The sequence below is a fragment of the Terrapene carolina genome, unplaced genomic scaffold, assembly GCF_002925995.2.
Source record: "Terrapene carolina triunguis isolate 2854851 unplaced genomic scaffold, T_m_triunguis-2.0 Scaffold788, whole genome shotgun sequence".
NCBI lineage: Eukaryota > Metazoa > Chordata > Testudines > Emydidae > Terrapene > Terrapene triunguis.
This window is the reverse complement of record NW_020665139.1, coordinates 25036-43565: the sequence shown is the minus strand read 5'-3', so window position 1 is coordinate 43565 and position 18530 is coordinate 25036. Positions and strand designations below refer to the sequence as shown.

Below are 18530 nucleotides of genomic sequence, written 5' to 3'. Positions count from 1 at the left end.
TGTGCGTTGTTCTTGAGTCAAGCTAACGTGCCCAGAGGCTGACATTAAACCTATCCTGATGTGGGGATATCTCCGCCAGGGTGGATCACTGGGGGAAAGGAAGCCCGGTCTCACTCCAAACCCTACATGGCTTTCCTCAACATCAGCATGAAGCATGGGCACAAAAGGTGTGGAGGATTCCTGATCCAAAAGGACTTTGTGCTGACAGCTGCACACTGTGACCTAGGGTAAGTGCCTGCTTCTTGACCCTCAATTTCAAAGTTGTTGCCTCCTGGGGAATTCCCAAAGAGGGGTCAGCTGTGGCTTACTGCTTGTGGGGGTAGGTGGGAATGTTTACACTGCCTTGGTGGCCACTAAAGTGAAATTAAGTGCTGATATTTAATTTGTCACCAGTAGGGTTCAGAGTTAACGGCCTGGCTGAGATGAACGGAGGCAAGGCTATCGTTCCAGGCTGTCTCTGTGGGCGTAAGTCAAGCTCATGGGCAGGCGTTTTTAAGCCACCTAGGGGAGCTAGACAACTCATTCCCATTACACCAAACCAGAAGGGTCCAAATCTCAGCCACAGAGTTCTTTGTTCTCCCAGTCCTAGGGAGGACCAGGAAGTGTTAATAAAGTGGGGGACTTAAGGATATCTTTGCAGCTGCTGGGGCTAGATGGTTAAGTTTTTTTTATAAATGGCACAGTTTGCTTGATCCTGCTGTTTCCTGATTTGCAGGAATTGCATGAATTTTGCTTTTCGAAGAGATGAGATGAGATTTTCAAAGGTGCCTAAGGGATGTGCACAGCCAATCCCCATTAAAATTAAATGGGGGGCCTAAAATCCCTTGACAGCTTTGCAAATCTCAGCCCATGTGAAGTTAATTATAATATCTAGCTCTTCTCATCTGGAGATCTCAAAACACTTGACAAAAGGGGTTGGGATCATTATCCTGGGGATGTATAAAAAGGGGAATTTCGAGTAGGAGTAGAGGGGTTATTTTACCCCTGGATTTGGCCCTGGTGCAACCACTGCTGGGATCTTGTGTCCAGTTCTGGCACCCCACAATTCAGGAAAGATGTTGACACATGGGAAAAGGGTCAGAGAAGAGCCACAAGAATGATTAAAGGATTGGAAAATCTGCCTTAGAGTGAGTGACTCAAGGAGCTCAATCTGTTTAGCTTAACCAAGAGAAGGAGGTTGGACTAGATGACCGCAGTGGTGCCTTGTGGCCTTGGAATGTATAAATCTCCATTCTACAGATGGGGAAACTGAGGCACAAAGTGGGGCAGTGACTTGTCCAAGGTCATCCAGCAGGCCTGTGAATAGAACCCAGGTCTCCTGAGTCCCCCTCCAGCACTCTACCCACTAGACCACACTGCCATAGGGTAACTCCTCATGCATGACTTGACAATAATAGCTCCACCCTCATTCAGCTCCATGGAGATGTTAATTCTGAGCCCTACTGACACCAATTCCTCTCTCTGTACGTAACTGTTTCACTGCAGCTGCTTTTAGTGGCTTTGAAAATCTCAGGCTCTGGTTCCTATTTTAACACCCCAGAAGGTTGGGGCAGCATGGATGGGTTTTGGGTAGGGGAGGCCAGTGGGATCTAGGAGCGCCCAACCCTAGCCCATTCCCAGCCACGACTCTCTGCCTTCCCAGAAAAATCGTGGTGTATCTGGGAGCTCACAATGTGACCAAGCGGGAGCGGAGCCAGCAACGCCTGGCCGTCAGACGGAAAATCCCCCACCCGAAATACAACAACAAGACATGGGAGAATGACCTCATGTTACTCAAGGTACCAATGACTGATTTTCTCCTATTACGTCCCTGTTTGTCTGTCTGTCTCTCCTTCTGGTGGCTCTTGTCTTAGAGCGTCAGCTCTTTGAGGCATGGACTGTCGCTTTGATCTGTGTTTGTGCAGTGCTTGGCACAATGTGCTCATGGGTCGTGACTGGGGCCCCAGGCGCTACCGTAATACATCTAATAAATAATGTACAGCACTGGCACAATGGGGTCGTGGGTCATAACTGGGGCTCTAGGTGCTACCGTAATACACCCAATAAAGCATAATAATAATGACCCCACATTCAGGGTATTCACATTTTTACTCAAGATCTTTTTTGTTTGTTTGTTTTTTAGTCAAAAATGGGGGCTTTGCCTAACTGCTCCTGTAAAAAAATAAATAAATAAATAAAAATGATAATATTACGAAAGAAATTTGTTTTCTGTTTTTTTTTAATTATTATGTTTTGAAACACTGGAGAAATTTTCCACTTTTCACCAGTTTTTACTCCCCTGCCTCCAACACTCAGTTAGAGATAAAAGATAAAAAAGTGAGAGGGAGTGACAGAGAAAAAAAAATTCTCTACCTTATTTATTTTTCCCCACTGGCAAAAAATTGGGACGAAGTAAAAAACAATAAGCATGTTTTCTTTTCCCTCTATACTATAAAAATGTGGGGAAAGTGGGGGTTCCTCCCCCCCCCATTCCCACACTCGAGTCCTTTTTTGTTTCTTGGTTTGCTTTTCACTGCAAGAAAAAAGTTCAAAGCGACAGAAAGAATCTCTGAAATTTCAAAATAGATTTTTTTAAATGAAATTTTTCATTTTGCATCTGATTTTTTTAAAAACATGAAAAATTCTGAATGGGATGAAATATTGTTTTTCCCCCTGTAAATTGATCAGTTATTCCCCTCTCCAGACATATACCGGGCAGGATCTCATCCCCTTCTGCAGAAGGGAGCGGTGTCTTTCTCACATACACACAGTCTTGACCCCCCCCAAAATAATATCCTTCAAAAAATGTGGTTTCAGAAGTTATTTGTATTATGGTGGCACTTAGATCAAAATCAGGGCCCCATTGTGCTGGGTGCTGCCCAGACCCCAAACGAGATCAGAACCCCACTGTGCCAGGCGCTGCACAGACCCTGACCAAGATCAGGGCCCCATTGTGCCAGACACTGCACAGACCCCGACTGAGATTAGGGCCCCATTGTGCCTGACACTCCACTGACACAGTGAGGCACAGCTCTGCCCCAAAGAGCTCACACTATAAATAGAGAAACAGTTGGCGGGGAAACTGAGGCACGGAGCGGGGCCGTGATTCACCCAGGAGCAGACCCCAGGTCTCCTGACTCCCATCCCAGTGCTTTATCCACTAGACCTTGCTGCCACCCTTTCCCTTGCCCTCTCTCCTTGCAGCTGAAGTGCAAAGCGAAGCTGACAAAGGCTGTGCAGCTCGTCCCCCTGCCCGAGGACGGTGAAGAGGTGATGCCAAGAGACATCTGCAACATAGCGGGCTGGGGGAATACCCGGGCCAGGGGTTTTTCCCTGCCAAGCACGCTGCAGGAGGTCAACTTGAAAGTGCTGGAGGCGGACAGGTGCACGCGCTACCCCCATTTCGTCCCCAACTCCATGCTCTGCGTGGGCGACCCCAGGGAAGTCGAGAAATCATCCTTTCAGGTAAATATCCCTCTTGCCCTGCACACGTCCTCCCAGCTCGGCCGAGCAGGGGGCGATGCTGAGACTCTGAGCTGTACCAAGGGACACGCACCCATGGGAAGGACAACTGAAACCAGCTTCAACACCTGGCGTTTATTTCGCAGGGCGATTCCGGGGGCCCTCTGGTCTGTGACGGGACAGCCCAGGGCATCGTCTCTTTTGGCAAAGATGACGGGTCCCCCCCCAGGGTGTTCACCAGGGTCTCGGCGTACGTCCCCTGGATCAAGAAAACAATGAGAAAGCTGTAGGATTAACCTTAGACAAGCACTTTCTTTGCTCTCTGCCTCAGTTTCCCAGCTGTAAAAGGAGTGTTACAATCCTCACTTAGCTCCCAAGTGATAAATCCGTACAGCTATGTATGGAGCCCAGTTATGGTGATGGGCTCATGGTAAAGCCAATCAATAAATAGTGTCTTCTTGGTGTTTCCTGTTGCACATTATTTTAAAACTTTAAACAGGCTCCATCAGACATTGGAGGTTTTAGCTTTAGAGACAAATCGCCGGGTCCCAGGATATTAGAAAGACAAGGTGGATAAGACAGGCTGATCCAATTAAAGATACCACCTCACCCGTCTTGTCTCTCTGTGATTCTGTAAAGCATCTTCTAGAAAGTCTGACAGTCTGAGTTTGAAGGTATCAAGACCTGGAGGTTTGTTCTGGTGGTTAAAGATTTTTTCGTTTCATTTTTTTTGGTGATTGCCTCAAACGTTTTCAAAACCCTTTCCCCCCCCCTTGAAAATGTATGTTTTGGTCAAAAAGGTGGATGGGAAATTTCTGATCCGTTCTACAAACTGCTCGACTTGACCAAAAATTAAGGGGGAAAATGTCATGGAAGTTTTGTTCCTTTTTTGGCACATGGGGGGAGTAAAATTTAAACTCCAACAAATAATTTCATCCAGATCTGAAAAACTCCCACTGAATCTTCTTCGATGACATTTCCCCAATACTCCCCCCTACACACTGCCAATTTTCAACCAATTTAGAGCTGGTTGAAAGATGGGGTGACAATATCATGAAAGCGTTATCCCCAAACCCCTCCTCTTTGTGTTTTTAAAGCAACATATGTCTAAATATTTGCATCAGAATTCCGAAATTTGAAAAAAAAATCATCCAGTTTTGTAGTTGGTCACAACATGTATGACATTGAATTTTCCAGAGAACAATCCCAACTCTTGTCAAAATAACAAGAAAATTGAAAAACCTGGACATTTTCTAAAGCTCGTAGCATGTTTTGCTGGAAAAATTACTCAAAATATTTGTGTGTGTGTGTGTGTGTGTGTGTGTGTGTGAATGGGTTGGCTCACACACGCACCGGGTGGGGAGAATCAGGCTGGATTTTTGAAACAGTCCGATCGGCTTCAGGGCTGGTAGGAAAGCAAGGAGGAAATGTGGTTGCAATTTTGTTCCCATGTGGTCAATGAAATTCCTGCCAAAAACAGTTGTGAGATGAATAAAAAAAATAAGGAAAAATATTAAAATTTAATCAAAGATTTGTCCAAAAATAATTAGAGACAAGGTGGGTGAGGGAATAGCTTTTATTGGACCAACTTCTGCTGTTGAGAGAGTCAAGCTTTCAACATAGATCTCTTCTTCCGGTCTGGGAAAAGTTCTCCAGCATGTCCAAGCTAAACGCAAGTCAAAGCCGGTCCCTTTCCCGAACAGACGTGAATAAAAGCTATCCCCTCTCCCACCTCATCTCTAATATCCTGGGACCGACACGGCTACAACAACATGGCAAACTACCAAACAATTGTCCGGTTCCTAATGACGCCTTCCGCCTCTTGGTTTGGGGGAGTTTGAACCTGGTGTTAAAGCGATGAGTCTGGAAAAGGTTTTGAAAACCTGCCCTAGGAGGAGAGGTGAAAAAAACTGAGCATGTTGGGTCTTGAGAAAAGAAGACTGACGGGGGGACCTGAGAACAGTCGTCCAGTATGTGAAGGGCTGTTCTCAAGGGGATGCGGATCAATGGTTCTCCATGTCCAGTGAAGGCAGAACAAGAAGTGATGGGTTAATCGGCAGCAAGGGAGATTGAGGTTAGACATTAGGACAATCTTCCTAGCTCGAAGGGGAGTCTAAAGGAAGAGCTCCACTAGCTATAGTAGACTCTTATCCTGTTACATGGACTGGCCAGTAGAGGGAGACAAACCCCGCATGTTCTGCTAGTGGCCTGCAGCTCAGGAAAGGCTTTCTCATCCCGCCTGCTCCTCTAGGGTTAGTTTCTCTCTTTCTTTGGGGGAGTGGGGAGGGGGTCCATTGGCCCCAGGAGAGGGGAGTCCATTAATTTCAGTAGACGTTGGATGAGGCGCTGGTGTGGGATTTCCTCATGGGTCTGCTATGGAAACTCTTCTCCTCTCTTCCCACCGAACCGCCCTGTCCAGCCCTGGCAGAGCAGACGACAATTCCACGGACCCTGATTGTAGTGCAGAAAGGCCCTAGGGAGGGGGACTGGCTGGATCACGGGATGGGAAATTGGATGTGGGGCCTTTCCCCTTTTGGGGGTGCTGGCTCTGATCTAGCCCCACAGCGGGGGACTGGCTGGTTCAGTGGGGGGTGGGGAATTGGACATGGGGCCTTTTAAACCCTGTGACATGGTTTCTAATCTGCAGTGATTACTGCCTCTGTCTTAGGGCTCTGGGAGGTGAGTGGTGTCTTCCGTGTCTAGTGGTTTAGAGCAAGGAGAGCTGGGAGCCAGGACTCCTGGGTTCTATCCCTGGCTCTGGGAGGGGAGTTGTGTGGGATGGTTCTTGGGGTAACCAGGACTGTGAGTGACCTTGTTACCCCTGGCCTCCAGGTTAACAGCAGCTGCCCCCGAGTCCCCTGGAACCGCTCCCCTGTGACACCCAACCCCTGACGCTGGCTACTCACAGAAATCCCAGCTCCTCAGCCCTCAAGGGAGCAGCGTATCCCTGTTTTCCCTTTACCCACTGTGACGGTGTCACACCCAGCCCTCGTGCTCACGGTGAACAAAACCAAGAGAGGGTTTATTGCGCTTCCTGTGGAAACAAGAGAGAGCGCCAGATACTGATGGGTACAGGAGCAACCATACTCAGACGCTGCCAGCTAGGGCCAACGCTCGCTAATAGTTCCAGTGTCTGGCTAACCAACAGGTTTCCCCTCCCAGAATTCAGCCCCTTTGCAGAGCTGGCTGACACCCCAGGATCCGGGTCTTCCTGAAATTCCTCCGCGCCCCAAGACGTCTCCTCTGGGAAAGACTGCAGAGGGTCGTCTTCTGCCCTGCATTATGCTGATTTTGCCGGCTGTCTCTCATGGCAGTCGGGGTGAGCATTGGCCGGTTACTATGGCCATCTCTGCCTCCATGTGGGTTCGGTTGTTTGTGTCTGGCTTTGACGGGTTCTCGTGGACTGTTCTGGGATGAGGTGAGGGAACACAAGGGGGCCTTGAGGCTCTCTGCCAGGAGTGGCACATGACCAGGGTTGCCAACCTCAGGGCAGACTGGCTGAAAGAGGCACACGCCCAGACTGGTGATGTGTTCAGTGATTAGATTTCACCACGCCCATACCACGGAGCCACGGACAGTCCCCTACACTCTGGTCTATCCACCCAGACAAACCGGACTTAGTGATAAGTGGTCATGGCACCAAAACTCACCCCACATTCAGGATGCTCCCTGTCCCTAGAGACCAATCACTTAGGCCGTGTCTACACTAACGAGCTTATAGCGACGCAGCTGTACCGATGCAGCTGCACCTCTGTAAGATCGCTCGTGTAGCCGCTCTATGCTGACGGGAGACAGCTCTCCCATTGACATAATTAAACCACCCCTGACGAGCAGTGGTATCTATGTTGGCAGAAGAAGCTCTCCTGTCAACATAGCGCTGTGCACACCAGCGCTTCTGTTGCTGTAACTTGTGTCACGTCGTGATGTGTTTTTTTCACACCCCTGAGCGACATAAGTTATATTGACAAAAGTGGTAGTGGAGACATAGCCTTAATCCGGATCAGTTTGTACCTAGATCTTACACCAAAGACAACGCCTGTAGCCAATCCTGTAATCCATGCTACGCCCACATCTTGAATACTGTGTGCAGATGTGGTTGCCCCACCTCAAAAAAGATATATTGGAATTGGAACAGGTTTAGAAAAGGGCAACAAAAGTGATGAGGGGTATGGAACAGCTTCCATATAAGGAGAGATTAATAAGACTGGGACTTTTCAGCTTGGAAAAGAGACGATTAAGGGGGATAGGACAGAGGTCTATAAAATCATGACTGGTGTGGAGAAAATAAATAAGGAAATGTTATTTACTCCTTCTCATAACACAAGAACTAGGAGTCACCAAATGAAATTAGTAGGCAGCAGGTTTAAAACAAGCAAAAGGAAGTATCTCTTCACACAATGTACAGTCAACCTGTGGAACTCTTTGCCAGAGGACGTTGTGAAGGCCAAGAGTATAACAGGGTTCAAAAAAGAACTAGATAAATTCATGGAGGATAGGTCCATCAATGGCTATTAGCTAGGATGGGCAGGGATGGTGTCCCTAGCCTCTGTTTGCCAGAAGCTGGGAATGGGTCACTTGATGATTACCTGTTCTGTTCATTCCCTCTGGGGCGCCTGGCATTGGCCACTGTCGGAAGACAGGATACTGGGCTAGATGGACCTTTGGTCTGACCCAGTCTGGCCATTCTTATGTTCTTAATGAATTATCTAAAGATTTATGACCTAGGAAAAAGGAATAACAGTTATTTCCAGATTAAAGCAGGCAAACATATACACCCCGATGAGTTACCATCTAAATCCGAAGAGTGCCAGAGCTGTAGTGGTTTGTCAGTTCAAAGTGTCTCTCAGGGCAGCCCCTGGGGAGCTCTGGTGCCAGTTTGGAGGCTCTTGCCCACTCAGATGTCAAACAGCCCAAAAGACAGAAAATCGTCTTGTGGCTTCCTTTTATTTACGTCATTCAGGGTCCAAGCCCACGGCACTTCCTTGCACATCACATTTCCCAGCAGCCGGAGGGCTATTAACCATTTTTTGTATTGGAATGGTCTGGGATGGCCCATCTGATTTTGATAGTCCATCTGGATGGATGCCGGAAGTGGGGGGCGGACGATTCCCATGCCTGGGTTCCCAAGTTCAGAGCAAACACTTTCAATGTTATAAAGCAAAACGTTCCTGTTTCCCTATAGCCTGGAACACAGACATTGCACGTGAGATTGATGCAGGCAGCAACGTGGAAGCATTTCATAGACTGTAAACTCTAAATATGTTCTTGTAAGACTCATCCCTCTTTTGAGCGAAACTAACACACAGGTGAACAGTCTGTTCTCCAGCAACGAGTTTGTTAATTCTTAGCTAATGCCAGCTGCCTGGGCCTGCCAGCATCACACCGTGTAGTCCATCACCAGCTAGCCAGGGAGGGCTGACAGCTCCCTCCGGTGTGAACAGGCCATCCCCAGGCCACGAGATCCCACGGATGGTCACTCCAAGCCCATTAGCCATAAGTGCCAGGATAGAGACATTATCCCTGAACTAGTACCTGTACGCACGGCTCGCAGCAAGCATGGAGCTTGACAAGTTACCAGCTTTCAGTAGAGTCCTCACATGCCACCCTTCAGGGCTAAATGCCAGGAAGCAGTATCTGAAGTGTAGTGAGTTTGTCAGGTCTGAGACAGGACTGGCTTGTGAAGGACAGTGAACACTTTGCTGATTGGCATCATGGGCCTCTGGGTCACAGGGCACTGGAAGCCAGGACTCCTGGGCTCTATCCCTGGTTCTGAGAGGGGAGTGGGGTCTAGTGGTTAGAGCAGGGGGGGGGGGGGGGGGGGGGGGGGCCCCGGGGGTTTTCCCCGGGCCCGGGGGGGGGGGGGGGGGCGGGGGGGGTAGGGGGGGGGGGGGGGATGGGAGGCAGGACTCCTGGGTTCTATCCCTATCTATGCTGTGTCATTTCCCCTCTGGTGCTGCAGAGTTGTAGCTCCCAGCTGTGCAGCATCATACAGGCTACCACATCCTGTTCGCGTGGTCACAGACTCACTGGGGGGCTTCTCAGAAACCCTCCCGCCACGGTCGCTGTGATCAGAGCTCACGGCTGCTTTGCCCACCCCCACTCTGTTCACGGCTGGGCCACCCTGAGAAAAATCAAAGGGCCACGTTCCCAACCGCCACCGAGCTCTGTCACTGTCACCCACAGCCCCCATCAGAGACACGGGCAGGGAGCAGAGCGATGATGGGCCCAGATGAGTAAGAGTCCCAGATGTGCCCAGTTGTGAGCCAGCACCCGGAGCAGCCCTGGATCCTGCTAGACATGTGTCCACTGGGATCTTTTCCATCCAGCGGTGCATCATCCATCCAGCTGTGCAGGGACCCGCTGGGCAGCATCCATCCAGCTGTGTAGGGTCCCAGCCATGCAGTATCCAGCCTGCTCTGCAGGATCCCCTGGCAGCGGTGTGGGGAGGGTGTCAGCCCCAGCTCCTGGCAGTGGTGCGGGGAGCTGGGGCGAGGGAGGAGTCAGCCCCTGTCCTGGCAGCAGCATGCGGAGCTCGGGGAGGTGGGGGTCAGCCCCTGGCTGCGGCGTGGGGAGCTGTGGGGGAGGGGTCAGCCCCAGTTGCAGATTTAGAGTTAGTGGGGCCCGGTGCTCAGCTTCATTTTTGGGGCCCCTCCTTGGGACCCAGCCAAGAAAAAGAACATTCTCTCTTATCTCCCCCGCCCCCATTTCTCATTCTTTTTTTCTTCATCCTCCTCCCATAAGTAATAACAAGTCAATGAAAAGAAAGTGAGGCACCTTGATTGTTTTTGTAGTCTAACTTATTTTTCCACAGACCACTTGAAAATCGCTGGGGGTCTCAGCAGACCACTTCATGATCTTTCCAAATATTGTTTGTACTGTTAGCTAACTATTTGTAAAACGTTGGGGTGCGGGGTCTGGCCAGGACTTAGGGTGTGGGAGGGGGCTCAGGGCTGGGGCAGGAGGTTGGGGTGTGGAGCACTTACCTGGGGCAGCTCCCATTTGTTGCGAGGGGTGCAGGTAGGAATGTGGGGGGGTGCAGGAATCAGGGAGGGCAGGGGGCTGGGAGTGTGTGATGGGGTGCACGAGTCAGGGCTGGGGGTGCAGGGTCTGGGAGGCAGATAGGGTGCAGGAGGGGGCTCAGGGTTGGAGCAGGAGGTTGGGGTGTGGAGCGCTTACCTGGAGCAGCTCCTTTTTGGTGCAAGGGGTGCAGGTGGGAATGTGTGTGGGGGGAGGGTGCAAGAGCTCCTGTTTGGTGCTCAGGGTGGGGGTGGGGTGGTGCAGGAGTCAGGGCATCGGGTATCGGGGGGCTGGGGATGTGTGGGGGGTGCAGGAGTCAGGGCAGGGGGCTGGAGGTGTGGGCTGGGGTTGTGGGGTACTCCCAGCCCTCCAGCCTGCCCCCTGCCCTGAGTAGCTCACGGCGGGGCGGGGGTATGTGTAGGGGGAGTGCGGGGGCCCCACCTTTGCTCCGCTCTGCCCCAATTCCACCCCCTGCCCCAAGGCCCCCACCTCTTCTCTGCTTCCTCTCCCGAGCGCGCTGCGATGCTGCTCCTCCCCCTCCCTCCCGGAGCACCAGCAAACAGCTGTTAAGTGGCAGGGGAACCGCTGGGAGGGTGGGGGAGGAGCAGGAATGCAGCACGCTGGGGGAGGAAGCGGAGAAGAGGCAGGGGAGGAGGGAGCTTGGCTGCCGTTGTGGGGGGACAGAGGCGGGGGGCGAAGAAGAGCTGCCGGGGCCTTGGGCTGCAGCCCAAGCAGAGTGGGCCGGGCCGGGGCCCCCTTGGAGCCTGGGCCCGGTGCCAAGGCGCCAGTGGCGCCATGGTAAACTCAGTACTGCCAATCCCCATCCATCTATCTATCCCCATCACCACACATCCATCCCTATCTAATCTAATCTATCTATCTATACCTATCTGTCCCCATCCATCTATCCTTACCCATTTATCTATCCATCCCCATCTATCTACCTGTCCCCTCCATCTGTCTATCCCCTTCCCCATCCATCTGTCTATCCCCATCCCCATCCACCTATGCATCAACATCCATATCTGTCTCTCTCCACACCCCCGTCCACCTATCCCCATTGTGACAGGTTGCTCCCCCCCACCTCTGGGATGACACCTGATATATTGGGGTCCCACTGAGCCCACCCTTTCCACCAACCTGGGCTTCCTCACCGTATCCTTGCTCTGCCAGGCCCTCAAACCTTCTCTAACACACACACAGGTAGGGCCACACCTAGCTGCAGACACAGAGACTGAAATCAGCTCTGAGTGGGAGGATTCAGCTCAGGGATTTGCCCAGCACTAACGTTCACACCTCCTTTGGGGTGTAAACCCAAAATTATATTGTCTTGCAAAATTATATTGTCTTGCACTGTATAGAGATCTGTACAATGCAAGCTCATAAAAATCGCCCCCTCCATCAATGTAGAGGGAGATATGCACAGCTTCCCCCTCCCCCCCCCGATATTAATTGCACAAACTGGTTTATAGAAAATAAAAACAAGTTTATTAACTACAAAGGACAGATTTTAAGTGATTATAGGGATAGCAAACAGATGAAAGTAGATTACTGAGCAAAATAAACAAACATGCAAACTACGCTGAAGACACTAATGAAGCTGGTTACAAATAGTAATTTCTCACCCTAAATGTTGGTTTAGGCAGGTTGCAGAGTTCATAGATTCATAGATTCTAGGACTGGAAGGGACCTCGAGAGGTCATCGAGTCCAGTCCCCTGCCTGCATGGCAGGACCAAATACTGTCTAGACCATCCCTGATAGACATTTATCTAACCTACTCTTAAATATCTCCAGAGATGGAGATTCCACAACCTCCCTAGGCAATTTATTCCAGTGTTTAACCCCCCTGACAGTTAGGAACTTTTTCCTAATGTCCAACCTAGACCTCCCTTGCTGCAGTTTAAGCCCATTGCTTCTTGTTCTATCCTTAGAGGCTAAGGTGAACAAGTTTTCTCCCTCCTCCTTATGACACCCTTTTAGATACCTGAAAACTGCTATCATGTCCCCTCTGATTCTTCTCTTTTCCAAACTAAACAAACCCAATTCTTGCAGCCTTCCTTCATAGGTCATGTTCTCAAGACCTTTAATCATTCTTGTTGCTCTTCTCTGGACCCTTTCCAATTTCTCCACATCTTTCTTGAAATGCGGTGCCCAAAACTGGACACAATACTCCAGCTGAGGCCTAACCAGAGCAGAGTAGAGCGGAAGAATGACTTCTCGTGTCTTGCTCACAACACACCTGTTAATACATCCCAGAATCATGTTTGCTTTTTTTGCAACAGCATCACACTGTTGACTCATATTTAGCTTGTGGTCCACTATAACCCCTAGATCCCTTTCTGCCGTACTCCTTCCTAGACAGTCTCTTCCCATTCTGTATGTATGAAACTGATTTTTTCTTCCTAAGTGGAGCACTTTGCATTTGTCTTTGTTAAACTTCATCCTGTTTAACTCAGACCATTTCTCCAATTTGTCTAGATCATTTTGAATTATGACCCTGTCCTCCAAAGCAGTTGCAATCCCTCCCAGTTTGGTATCATCTGCAAACTTAATAAGCGTACTTTCTATGCCAATATCTAAGTCGTTAATGAAGATATTGAACAGAGCCGGTCCCAAAACAGACCCCTGCGGAACCCCACTCGTTATGCCTTTCCAGCAGGATTGGGAACCATTAATAACAACTCTCTGAGTATGGTTATCCAGCCAGTTATGCACCCACCTTATAGTAGCCCCATCTAAATTGTATTTGCCTAGTTTATCGATAAGAATATCATGCGAGACCGTATCAAATGCCTTACTAAAGTTTAGGTATACCACATCCACAGCTTCGCCCTTATCCACAAGACTCGTTATCCTATCGAAGAAAGCTATCAGATTGGTTTGACATGATTTGTTCTTTACAAATCCATGCTGGCTGTTTCCTATCACCTTACCACCTTCCAAGTGTTTGCAGATGATTTCCTTAATGACTTGCTCCATTATATTCCCTGGCACAGAAGTTAAACTAACTGGTCTGTAGTTTCCTGGGTTGTTTTTATTTCCCTTTTTATAGATGGGCACTATATTTGCCCTTTTCCAGTCTTCTGGAATCTCTCCCGTCTCCCAAGATTTTCCAAAGATAATAGCTAGAGGCTCAGATACCTCCTCTATTAACTCCTTGAGTATTCTAGGATGCATTTCATCAGGCCCTGGTGACTTGCAGGCATCTAACTTTTCTAAGTGATTTTTAACTTGTTCTTTTTTTATTTTATCTGCTAAACCTACCCTCTTCCCATTAGCATTCACTATGTTAGGCATTCCTTCAGACTTCTCGGTGAAGACCGAAACAAAGAAGTCATTTAGCATCTCTGCCATTTCCAAGTTTCCTGTTACTGTTTCTCCCTCTTCACTAAGCAGTGGGCCTACCCTGTCTTTGGTCTTCCTCTTGCTTCTAATGTATTGATAAAAAGTCTTCTTGTTTCCCTTTATTCCTGTAGCTAGTTTGAGCTCATTTTGTGCCTTTGCCTTTCTAATCTTGCCCCTGCATTCCTGTGTTGTTTGCCTATATTCATCCTTCGTAATCTGTCCTAGTTTCCATTTTTTATATGACTCCTTTTTATTTTTTAGATCATGCAAGATCTCGTGGTTAAGCCAAGGTGGTCTTTTGCCACATTTTCTATCTTTCCTAACCAGCGGAATAGCTTGCTTTTGGGCCCTTAATAGTGTCCCTTTGAAAAACTGCCAACTCTCCTCAGTTGTTTTTCCCCTCAGTCTTGATTCCCATGGGACCTTACCTATCAGCTCTCTGAGCTTACCAAAATCCGCCTTCCTGAAATCCATTCTCTCTATTTTGCTGTTCTCCCTTCTACCCTTCCTTAGAATTGCAAACTCTATGATTTCATGATCACTTTCACCCAAGCTGCCTTCTACTTTCAAATTCTCAACGAGTTCCTCCCTATTTGTTAAAATCAAGTCTAGAACAGCTTCCCCCCTAGTAGCTTTTTCAACCTTCTGAAATAAAAAGTTGTCTGCAATGCAGTCCAAGAATTTGTTGGATAGTCTGTGCCCCGCTGTGTTATTTTCCCAACATATATCCGGATAGTTGAAGTCCCCCATCACTACCAAATCTTGGGCTTTGGATGATTTTGTTAGTTGTTTAAAAAAAGCCTCATCCACCTCTTCCACCTGGTTAGGTGGCCTGTAGTAGACTCCTAGCATGACATCACCCTTGTTTTTTACCCCTTTTAGCCTAACCCAGAGACTCTCAACACTTCCATCTCCTATGTCCATCTCTACCTCAGTCCAAGTGTGTACATTTTTAATATATAAGGCAACACCTCCTCCCTTTTCCCCCTGTCTATCCTTCCTGAGCAAGCTGTATCCATCCACACCAACATTCCAATCATGTGTATTATCCCACCAAGTTTCAGTGATGCCAACAATGTCATAGTTGTATTTATTTATTAGCACTTCCAGTTCTTCCTGCTTATTACCCATACTTCTCGCATTTGTATATAGGCATCTAAGATACTGGTTTGATCTTTCCTCCCAGTTTTGTCCTGACCCTCCTTTCTCTCTGCCAATATAGCCCACACTCCCTCTCGTTTCCAACCCATCTCCCAGGTCTCCATGTTCCCCACTTACCTGCGGGCTTTGCTCACCTGTCCCCGTCGAACCTAGTTTAAAGCCCTCCTCACTAGGTTGTCTTCCTTGAAGACAAACTGCTTTTGCTTACATCTTAAAGTCCCAGGTATTTCTGTTCAGAGGCCAGACCCCTGTCTCAGCCTGGGTCCCAGCCCTTCTTCCCCAGATCAGTCCTAGGTATTTCCAGCAGTCATCCTGGGCAGGGATTCAGTGAAGAACTGGCCCCCTTGATTAACTCACTCTCCAGCCTTAAATAGGATTTACATATGGCTGGAATCTTTTGTTTCCCTGTTTGATTCCCCCCTCCTTCAGTGGAAAAGTACCAGCAAGTCAAGATGGTGTCCAGTACCAGGTGACCTAATCACCTGCCCCTGCAGTGTCAAAGCAGCATCCCAGGAAACTTCTCAAGAAGGAGTGAGATTAGCATCTTCAAAGTTCTATTGTTTTCCTTAGTGGCCCATCCAGGCTGTTTGCCTACTGTCTGGTGGGCATTCCCAAGTGAAAACACTGTTGTAATTGTTACATAGTCAATATTCCTAACTCCAGATACACAATGATATATGCATACAAATTGGATAATCACATTCAGTAAATCATAACTTTTCCAACGATATCTCAAAAGACTCATCTTGCATAAAATATATCTTAGTTATGCCATATTCATATCATAAGCATATTTCTAAAAGAATATGGGGTGTAACGTCACACACCCACACACATGCCTCTATCAATATCTCTATAATTCCCCCCCACCATGCGATGTCAGAACCAGGTTGAATCTCTTTCATCTCTACATGGTGTGGGGACTGGCTGGCTCAGGGCAAGTTGAGAATCAGACACTTTATTTTCCCACCTTCATCAAGGGGTCTGTGGGAAATGATGCTAGCATAGATGGGGGATGTCACCCCTGGGGTGCGATCTGGGAATAGCTGTGCTCCCTAACCTCCCATCTGGGCAGGCCCCTCTCACACTACTCTGCTGGTGATTCAGCCAGCCTCTCCAGGTCCTGTAGTTGGGGTTGGTCCTGCTTTGAACAGGGGTTTGGACTAGATGACCTCCTGAGGTTCTATGGTTCTATGATTCTATGATCACTCCACATGACAGCAGGTGGCGCCACATACCCAGAGCTACCAGAGTGCTCTACACAAGTCACTCAAAGACAGACAGAAGACACCAGCCAACTTCTTAGCTCCCCAGCCTTGCACCCTTGCTGGAGTATAAACCCAATATTATACCATCTTGCACTGCACAGTGATATGTATAATGCAAGCTCACTAATATAGTTTGCTTTCCCCTTCACGTGGGGAAGATATGCACAACAAGCCTATGTTAACCAAGCAGAGATTTTCCCAGACACTTCACTCAAAACACACTGGTTAAGATAAAATATAAAAAAAGTGTATTAACTATAGAAAGATAGATTTTAAGTGATTATAAGGGATAGCAAACAGATCAAAGCGGATTACCTAGGAAATAAACAAAAACGCAAACCGAGCCTAAGATACTAGATAGATAGGATTTGAATTAGCAATTTCTCATCCTGACTGATGATACAAGCAGACTTGCAGATTCTTAAGGCACAGACTGCAATTGCTGTGCAGCCTGGGTTCCCCTCCCCTGTTCCAGGTCCTCTGTCTTTCAGAGCTTCTTTCAGGTGTTAAGTTGTGCAGGAGTGAAGACAAATCATGATGTCACTTCCCACCTTATATAGTCTCCTGAATTCCCAGCCCAGTTTGTGGAAAAACACAGGTACCAAAATGGAGTTCAGTATCCTGTGGTCTGGTTACATGCCCTTGCATGCCTTGCTGAGTGATAGCAGACATTACTTAGGCTGGCTGAAATAGTCACAGGAAGGCTAAGCTCTTCCATGGTTCATTGTCTTTGTGGATGAGCCATCAGCACTGTCTGGCTTCTTCATTGTTGTACCTGAAAGGCTCGTCGTGGGTGTGACACTGCACCTCATATTCTTCATAGTGATATTATTATGATATGATTATGACATAGTTATGAAGTATTTTATGCAATACAAGACATGTGAGGTGTCATTGGAAATGTTATGATTTGCTGAATATGATTATCCTATTTGTACGCGTGTACCATTTTTGTATCTGAAGTTATGAATATTAACTATGTATTTGTATTTCAAATGTAGTTACACCTAGGTAACGCCAACTAGACAAGATGCTTCCAGTCTAGATATTGGGTGGGGAAGGGCCTATTTGGGGCAATGGGCCATTAGGAAAAAAAAACAATGGGCCTTAGGAGAAGCTTATCTCCCACCTAGGGAGCCTTCCTGAGAATGCTACAGACAGCCTCCAAGTAATGGCTGCCATGACTCTGCAAGGACATGTGATGAGACCACATGTCTCTAGACTCCATCTTGGGATGTCAGTATTTTTCCACAGACCAAAAGGTTCCCGCCATATGCAAAAGCTATATAAAGCAGGGAGTGACATCATTGGGTGTTCTTCACTCCCCACACTAGAGGACTCCGGGAAACACCTGAGGGACAAAGACTGAACTGGGGGAAAGGGATTTTTAGCCTGTGAATGAAACACCTGGGGATTCCAAGCTATAAAGCAAGTGTAGCTTGCCCCTTAAGAATCTGCAGCCTGCTTGTATTATCTCTTAGGGTGAGAATCTGCTATTCATATCCTATCTATTTAGTATATTATGTTTAGTTTGCGGTTTTTGCTTATTTCCTAGGTAATCTGCTTTGATCTGTTTGCTATCACTTATAATCACTTAAAATCTAGCTTTTGAAGTTAATCAACATTTTCTTTATCTAAACCAATGAGTTGGAGTGAAGTGTGTGGGAATCATAACTCAGGGGCAAAAGGCTGTTTCATATTCCTCTCCACATTGAGGGAGGGGGCGAATTTTATGAGCTTGCTTTGTACAGAGGGAGTGCATGCCTGTGGAGCTGGGAGTAGCCTTCCCATGCAGGGGCTGGTCAGAGAGCCTGCCTGCATGTAACTGCAGCTGGGTGTGCCCCTTCCTGTATGAATGCTGGTGAAAGTGCAGGCTGGAGGACTTTGCAGCTTGTCACAGCAGTACAGAGTGAGAGGGAGCCCAGGCTGGTGGGTGAGGGGGCTCAGCGGTACCCCAGTTCTAGGTGGCACCCTGGGGGAAACCCATCACATTGGGTGCTACCCAGAGTAAGCACATTTGAAATACAGATCCCTAGTCAATATTCATAACTCCAGATAAAAAATGATGCATGATGCATACTGATAGGATAGTCATAGTCAGCAAATCATAACTTTTCCAAAGACATCTCATAAGACATTTCTTGTATAAGATGCATCATAATGATGTCATAATCATATCATAATCATACCACTATGATGAATATGGGGTGCAGTGTCACAGTGGGGTCTGGTGTCTCTGATCCACATCCTTCCCCTCGGCTCACACCCACACTCAGGGCAGGGGACAGTTGAGAAGC

General features: G+C 48.1%; 1 protein-coding gene across 1 annotated transcript; it reads left to right on the top strand.

Moving 5' to 3' along the window:
• The first annotated feature begins 69 nt into the window (after positions 1-69).
• LOC112108486 (mast cell protease 1A-like) lies at positions 70-3871 on the top strand. Its single transcript, XM_026660474.2, has 4 exons — positions 70-227; positions 1643-1778; positions 3184-3444; positions 3588-3871. Exons 1-4 carry the CDS (start codon positions 127-129, stop codon positions 3729-3731), a joined length of 642 nt encoding a protein of 213 aa, XP_026516259.2. The 5' UTR covers positions 70-126; the 3' UTR covers positions 3732-3871.
• The last annotated feature ends 14659 nt before the right edge of the window (positions 3872-18530 follow it).

Coding starts and splice junctions, on each gene's coding strand:
- LOC112108486 (XM_026660474.2), top strand. CDS start 127: ATGGCTTTCCTCAACATCAGCATGAAGCATGGGCACAAAAGGTGTGGA. Junction 228..1,642: donor GCTGCACACTGTGACCTAGG/GTAAGTGCCTGC, acceptor CTGCCTTCCCAG/AAAAATCGTGGTGTATCTGG. Junction 1,779..3,183: donor ATGACCTCATGTTACTCAAG/GTACCAATGACT, acceptor CTCTCCTTGCAG/CTGAAGTGCAAAGCGAAGCT.